The 7957-nt window shown below is 34.4% G+C and overlaps 1 protein-coding gene across 1 annotated transcript; it reads right to left on the bottom strand.

Annotated features, from left to right (window-relative positions):
* Positions 1–1969: 1969 nt before the first annotated feature.
* Positions 1970–7666, bottom strand: LOC140988779 (dammarenediol II synthase-like). The gene is made up of 19 exons (XM_073457855.1): positions 7523–7666; positions 5996–6212; positions 5697–5885; positions 5522–5611; positions 5216–5410; positions 5030–5114; positions 4788–4954; positions 4505–4693; positions 4276–4389; positions 4056–4175; positions 3843–3962; positions 3643–3741; positions 3498–3557; positions 3321–3367; positions 3078–3221; positions 2791–2968; positions 2629–2709; positions 2438–2521; positions 1970–2352 (listed from the first exon to the last, which is right to left on the bottom strand). Exons 2-19 carry the CDS (start codon positions 6194–6196, stop codon positions 2233–2235), a joined length of 2283 nt encoding a protein of 760 aa, XP_073313956.1. The 5' UTR covers positions 6197–6212; positions 7523–7666; the 3' UTR covers positions 1970–2232.
* Positions 7667–7957: the final 291 nt, after the last annotated feature.

Raw genomic sequence — 7957 nt, 5'->3', positions numbered from 1 at the left:
GACACGGAGTCATGGTTAAATACTAAGTCGTTGAGCGTAATTGTCTCGTTTTTGGGTTCAATTACGAAGTTTTGGTCAAGTTAAATCATTTGCATATTTTCATGTTAGAATTAGGGCCCAGCGAGCCTGGGAACGATCCAACCCATTTGGTAAATTAATACAGGATGTTTAATTATGTTATTTAATTATATTACGTGCATAAAAATATAAAATATTCATTTTTGAGATTTATGAGATATTGCTTGTGGCCACATCACTATCATGGGATTGCAGCTTATCATGGGATTATTACCTCAACCGGTGGTCACTAACCGATTCATGTTCATTTATTGGTACGGATATCCAGTTCAAGGGTTGTGATGATCTCTATCGCCCAGTATACTGTGGATTAGTCTGATCAGGCGATTCAGTTCAGTTCATGTGCCACTTGCGTAGAACATAATCTCAACAGAAAATTATTACATGCTATTGCATGACAGGGCTCTAGGAGCAAACATTTCACTTACGATTTTTAGGGCAGTTATGCACGTATTTATAATTAATCATGACACGATTTTCATGTTTACGTTACGACACGATATTTTTCAGTTGCATGCGATTTTATTATATATTTACTTGTTACTTCACGATATATGTATGCTGAGTCTTTAGACTCACTAGGCTTGATTGTTGTAAGTACTAATGGGGTCGAGACCGAGGGCGGGGACCAGTGAGCTAGCTTGGGTCGGCAGTAGTAGGAACCCGAGGACCTCATTTTCAGCACTTACTATTTTTATTCCAAACTCAGTTTTTATTTTGTCGAATTATTTTAAGTTGTTATTCTTAAAACATTATTTACTTCCGCTGCTACTTTAAACATTGGATCTTTTTATCAGTATATTTTATGAATGTGGCATTTTATTTATTTAAAGAGAAAATTTTAAATTTTTTCGCAAATTTTCAAGTACGAAATACGGGCCTCTACAAAGCGTGTGGTAATAAAGGAATTAAACCATGTAATATAATTAATGAGAGAACAAGCCATGCATACAAATTTATGATAAATTTGGAGCAATTTTCTTAAGGGTTTTTTTTGTAATGCATTGTCCATCTTAAATGAATTTGGACATTAATATACATTCTTATTTTTTTTCTAAATTTTAAACTAAATTTATGATATAATCTTTAAAAAAAATTAATCAATATAATCCTTATAATAAATATGAATTATATTGATAGTTTATTATCATTTCTTATATATTATAATTTTACATATAAAATTTTTTAACTAAGTATTATATATTATTTTATTTATTTATGTTTTTTAATATATATATATTTATTTGAGTGGTATTATGTTAAAATTTTATTTCTCTTAAATTATTAATCACCAATATTAATTTATAAATGATTTTTTCTGATATAAAATTAATTATCTATAATATGTATTCTTAAAAAAAAACATAGAAATTAAATAAAATTCGCAATGTGTTAAGAGTTAGCAAAAGAAAAAGTTATATTTACATTAATAACAAGTTTAATGATTTTATTTTAACATTATTATGATAATTTAGTAAATTAAGATAATTTTATTTGACGTTTGTCTATGTGTACTCTATTTAAGTAGATTTTAGTTTTGATTTTGGTAAAATTCACTATTCTGTTAATTTTATTTTTATTGTTTTTTATTTTGAATAATATTTGAATGAAAAATATTTTTGCTGATTTATCATTTAAGAGAGCTGTATTATGTCGCGAATTGAAAAATATCATATAAATAAGTGAAGATATATATGATTTATTGTCATCATGTATTTTTATGTATTATGTTTTGATATATTTAGATTGATAAATACTTATAAAATGATGTTATTCAAACGACTTTAAAAATTATCTAATTCTCGTAATTATATTTTTCATTATTAGTTACCTACGTGCGATGCACGTGTACATTCCTAGTATATATATATATACACACACACGCGCATGCATTCGTAGTTCTTACGCTTCTTCCATTAATGTTCTACCCCTCGAACTCATATTTAGTGAAAACAGATATGTTTGTTGTATACACATCTTCACAGATGTTTACATTGCATCCTTGTGGATAAGTTGTATACACATCATGTAGAACTTTACATCCTGTGGTGGGAACACTAGCACCCCGATTACAAAAATCTATATTATACATCTTTGGCTGTCTTGGGGATGGTGGTGGATTTCACAACAAATCTTGGATGCTGTATATTTTACTTATAGGCTTTGGGATGGCCACACACGTTTACGATACTCCCCGAGTGCCCATAATGGAAAAATGTTTCTGTATTGGGCGTAATGCAGCATACAGTTCTTCATGTAAACTCCAGTGATTTCCTGTATTTATGATTATATAAAATTCACTATATATATTGTTTTGTTATTATAAGACCGGAAGTTGTAGAGATATTAAGTCAATTACCTGTTGAGGGAAATCTCCATCTTCCATCTGTGCGTTGATTAGCAACTTTGCTGCTTTGTGCAGAGGCGTGGGATCCCTCTCCGCCTGGTTTATTTTAATCACTAGTCAGCCATATGCATAAAATTTGAAATTTTTTTCTGTTTCCGTTTTCCTCTGAATTGGGTGACATCTAGAAAAACAGGAGTCTGTACCTGTCCCCCATACATAAGACCAAGCATTGCCCATGATGTCTGCACTAAATTTGTGCGGTTTCCTTCTAATGGTGTGTATTTCTGTACAAAAAATTGTAACTTATTTCTTGGAGAAAATCGGAAATGAGCACGAAAAGTATGCAAAACCACTGTAATAATTACCATGCTTGGGCAGGAGTCAAGGCTCTCCCCCCATCCACCTTCTTCATTTTGAGTTGACAGGAAAAAGTTCACGGCCTTACGAAGTGATTTGCTATTTTCATATGTCTTCCCCGCTGCAGCTAATCCCCCCAACACAAAGAAAGTGCCATACAGAAAGCAAATTCCCCAGTAGCCATACCTGTGATTTGTATTTGGTGTTAGATTCTTGACATCCAAAGACTAATATTATGTCATGTGTTCTAAGCACAAAGGTCGACAGCATACGAAAAAGGGCGAAAAAGCCTCACCATGAGCCATCAGGCCACTGTTTTTCTTGAAGAAAGTGCAATGCTTTTGACACGGAGATCTCTATTTCTTTCTCCCGGTGTCCTGGATGTAGGCGCTTGAATGATACAAGAGCGTGGATTATGGAAGCCGTGCACTCCACATGCCTACATCACGAGTAATTATATAAATACCAAGAACAAGGAAGAGATGTAAAAACAAGTTAAAGAGAAGGACGAAACTGGGGATAAGAATAAAGAACTTACTCTTGCTCAACGACTATATCAGCAAAGAGTTCCGAAGGATTCAAAACCTGCGAAACCAGAAATAAATAAATTTATTGCCCTGTTATCGTAAATTGTCATTCCTACTTAGTACTACCTCCTCTTTTGAGGTCTTTTGGTCTGCACCTGAATATCATGAACTTTTGTTAAAATGCTTACCTGCAAATATGGCTGTGGAACTGGGGGTTCCCAGATTGCAAATCCGCCACTCAAAGGACTCTGGACAAATAAAGTAGAGCTCAGGTGTACTGATCACAAGATTTGAGTGCACAAAATTCGTTCTTACGTTACAACAAAGTCATACTTGCAAATAAAGAATCACATTCACAGCTTCATACAGTCGCTCAATGTCCGGTTTTTCTCCAGAAATTTCTGTTGGCATTTGTGACAGCAAAAGCAAACACTGCATAATGCAAAAAAACCAGATTATGTTCAGCTTTTATATTCCTAGGAAGTGAAATTTCTCGATATATTTTGCTACACGAAAATAATATCTGGACTCACCTTTAGTGCTTCGGCTGTGCAGTCTGATACAACCCATCCCTGATCTTGATCAGAGAAAGTCCATGCCCCTTTAGTAAAGTGCCGATACATGGCTTTAAAATCTTTTGGATTTTCTTTTATCTGCATGAATCACAATTGAGATTAAATCCAGGACTTAGATAAACCTTCATACGATATTTTATCACGTTTCGTCTTTGGTTTCTCGAGACAAACCTGGGACTCTTTAACGTAGAAATGAGCCTTCTTGAGACAATCTCCATATTCCTCGACCATGCCAGTTGCAATAACTGCTTGAGTGGCTAGAGTAGAGTCCCATATTTGACTTCCGAAACTCTAGTACAATCAACAAAATAAAAATCCTTAACTGTTATATTTGTCCCTTTAATTTACTCTAAAAGAAGCTTAATTGATATTCGGTACATATTTTCCGTACTTGCATTTTCATGCCATCTTCTGCAAGCCACAGATAATCCGGAACCCTGGCTAAGTGATGTTTAAACTCATCGCAGTTGGGATCGTGCGCCCACCAGCACATCATTTGCAAACTCTGCATCAAAGGAACCCATTCATATTCGTATGCATGTAATAAACACTCTGTTCTTCCGTTTAATCTATAAGGAGGAAACTAGGGAAGATTTTGATTAGTTGATGGAAATTATTACTTTTTCTACACAACCAATGGTAATGTAACGGCTCTCCTCTGATCCATGTCTCATGTATTTGATGGTTTTATCCAGAGCCTTTTGCCTAATCTTGTTCAAAGGCCATCTCCTCATTACCGGCTCGGTAACATAATTTAGAGTATCCCAAAGCAGATCTTGTATGTAGGTGTGAGGGTAGTAAACATCTTCCTGCATTGAACAGTAGAAATTTTATAAGGCAATCATTTAGAGTTTTTAAAGGAAATTTCAAGATTTTCTTAGTTTATGCAGTCTTAACCCCCACCTTACAACAATCATGGCGTGCATTGTTCCAGTTTATCTGATCATAAGCCTTAACGTGAATCTCTTGCCTGAGTGACATTACCAGGTCCGTGAGTGGTCCGTGGTACTTTCTACCATACAAATACGACATTGGCATATACGTTGTACGACAATAACACCACATTTTTGCTGCATTTTGTTGAAGAACACATGCTTGTTAGATTACAGATCAAGAAAAATGACACGAGTCCACTCTAAATTTACCTGGATGATAAGGAAAAATTGAAGGGAAAAGCCAGAATTCAGCGGGAAGCGGGTTGCAACCATCCCAGTCATACACACCCAAGACCTAATACAAGCAAAAAACTTGGGATTATGATAATCTTTTTTATTCCGTCTTGGATTGTTCGCTTGCTATAATATAAGAGGCTTATTGGGATTTCTTTTTACCGAAAGGTATGTCTTCCCCCAGGAAGGAATTCCGGTAGCGCCACCGTGATCTAGGATCCACTTACGAGCCCTTGCCACTGCACCATTGCCATCATCAGCTCCTTGCCCGAGCAGCCGTAAGGCGACATAGCTAAGCGCGGATCCTATCATCGTGCTGTGTCCTTCAATATAAAACCCCCATCCACCATCCTCATTCTTCATGGACAAGCAGCAAAATTTAGTACGTAAGCGCATGCAATCATGAGGATCTTGATTAGGGACTAAATAATCAATAAAGGGGTACTGGTTGGTCGTTAAATCAATCACCTGATGGTTGTAGATGTAGCGGATCATCTCCTTTTTGTGCTCTGATGTCAAGTGTGTGTTGATTGCTCCACTTATGTATAAAGCAATAATCTAATATCACGGAAAAATATAAGTGTTAAAAAAGTTCAATTTCTCCATTTCCATTGGAAATCAGTGAAGGTAAATGGCTGCTTACGAGTGGAGGAGTGAAAAACATAGGGCCAGCATTTTCAGCCGGCCAGTGGCCGTCACTTGCTTGCACAGCCCGATTCAACCTCAGAGCTTTCTTCACAGCAATGGTTGCTTTTTCATACGTAATCTCCTCATGTTCTCCAACTCGAACAGGTGGTATACTCATCAGGTCAATCCCACTTTCCTTCTTAAGCTGTTGGATAAAATTCGAACCGTGTAATGAAATTGTTTATTGGAAGATTTATGATAATTTATGTACACAAATGTCTGGCATGATTCTAACCCAATCCAACTGATATATACCTGAATCCTCATGAACAAATCAGCACATGAATGGTACCCCTTCTTCCTGTTCTTAGCGAATTCATCCCGAGCTTTTTGAAATTCTTCGAGCTCTTCCTGAGTTCCCCCATTCTGATCATACTCCCAGATTTGCCTGCCAACAAAATTATTGGTGCTATACAAGTACGGGCCGTGGCCTTCAGCAATCTTGAGCCTCCACATTTTTCAATTTACTCTTCTGTAATCAAATAATAATCAACATGTTTATTTGTAAATAAAATATATATAAATAATCTTAACTTAGTGAACGTTAATATCTTCATATTCTAAATATTAATCTTCTTCACTTTTACGTTATTTTATTAGGAGAAAAAGAGAAGGTAAGCAGGAAAATTGAGTCAATATAAATTTTGTACGTAACAAGATTATTTATCTTTTTGGTATGTAACAAGATTAGATTTCTCACCAATTGACCAAATAAGTTGTATATTATTTATTAAAATTTTGATATTTTTAGTTTATATAAATTATGATGATTACGTATAAGTAAGTAACAAAGATTAATTTTGCAAAAGCCAAAAGTTATGGCTCATGCACAAAATTCTCAAACAGGACACGTAAAAAAAAAATTCCAATTGGACTGCGTCAATAAATGCGATATCAATGAAATCTAGCCAAACATTTTTTTAATAAAATCAATAGAAAACAAAATCCAAGTGCGGGCCGAGGATATTAATCATAAGCCGGCGCATGCAAATATTATTTTAATCCGCTAGCTGAGAATATATAATATGATTGGAAAATTAGGTAAAGTGCTCTCAGGCACCTGCTTTTTGACTTATAGGTTCGAATTGAGGTTGATCCTACCAGGTCAGTCTACTCTTTCATGATTTTAACTTAATTATTTTGGTTTTAATTACTTATAATCATTTTGATGAGCGGGTTTTTCAAATATGGAAATAGCTAGAATTTAATTTTTAAGATTTCTTTTAAAACTTTTCAATTTTCACCCCATAATTCGTCATATAATGAGAACCGAATCATATGAGAGAATAAATATTTATAAAATTATTCCAATAATAACAATATGTCGATCAAAATTTAAATCTCACAGGCTTTAATTTAAGTCATATTATTACAGTAATTTTGAAAAACGAAAAAACTTATTTATTTAGTCAACATACAATTATGATCTAGATTCTAATGATTCCTCTTCCGGCGCTTCATTAGTTTAATTTATGGACAATATTATTGATGGCTTTTAAGCACGATTTGGTTCGTGGGATATGATGATATAAAATATATGGATCGATGATGAAACAAAAATGTGTAATTTATCCGTCGACCGATGACTTTATTATAAGTTAAAAGTCGGAAATAAAAAGACAAGCGACGAAGATGCAACCAGCCAAAGGTCGGGGATATACCTACCTACAGGCAGCTTATTCTGCTTTCTCAAATGTTTCTATAATATCGTGTGATACGTACAGTGAATATTTAGTCGTGATTGTAATGAATAGTCACGCAAGAAATAACTAATTAATTTACCTTTATAAGATAATTAACCCGAATGTGGAGGAAGTAGTCTAGGCGACTTCTGTGGACGTGCTTAGCTCCGAAAAATATATGAGAATTTGGATAGATATGAATGAGGAACTGTGGTTTGGCAGAGTTATTTATAGGGCAAAAGTGTAGTTAATGGGCTGGCCGGATGGATTGATATATATATATATATATATATATATAGAGAGAGAGAGAGAGAGAGAGAGAAAAAGAGACATACGGTATTGAATCCACTATAAAGAGCCAAAAATTGCCATGCAAACCCCACACCCCTCCCCTAGTTGTATTAAACGAAAATTTCACGTCAGCTGCACCTAATTAATGAATACCTTTTAACTTTTTGAATGAAATGAATTCACACGTTTATTTATATTTTTTTATGTTTCAAAAGGAATAATATATAATAATAGTAAGCAATTT

The sequence above is a fragment of the Primulina huaijiensis genome, chromosome 11 (genome assembly GCF_012295235.1).
Source record: "Primulina huaijiensis isolate GDHJ02 chromosome 11, ASM1229523v2, whole genome shotgun sequence".
Lineage (NCBI taxonomy): Eukaryota > Viridiplantae > Streptophyta > Magnoliopsida > Lamiales > Gesneriaceae > Primulina > Primulina huaijiensis.
This window is presented reverse-complemented; position numbering and strand designations above follow the sequence as displayed.

Coding starts and splice junctions, on each gene's coding strand:
- LOC140988779 (XM_073457855.1), bottom strand. CDS start 6,196: ATGTGGAGGCTCAAGATTGCTGAAGGCCACGGCCCGTACTTGTATAGC. Junction 3,963..4,055: donor TCTACGTTAAAGAGTCCCAG/GTTTGTCTCGAG, acceptor TGATTCATGCAG/ATAAAAGAAAATCCAAAAGA. Junction 2,710..2,790: donor TTGACTCCTGCCCAAGCATG/GTAATTATTACA, acceptor TTTTTTGTACAG/AAATACACACCATTAGAAGG.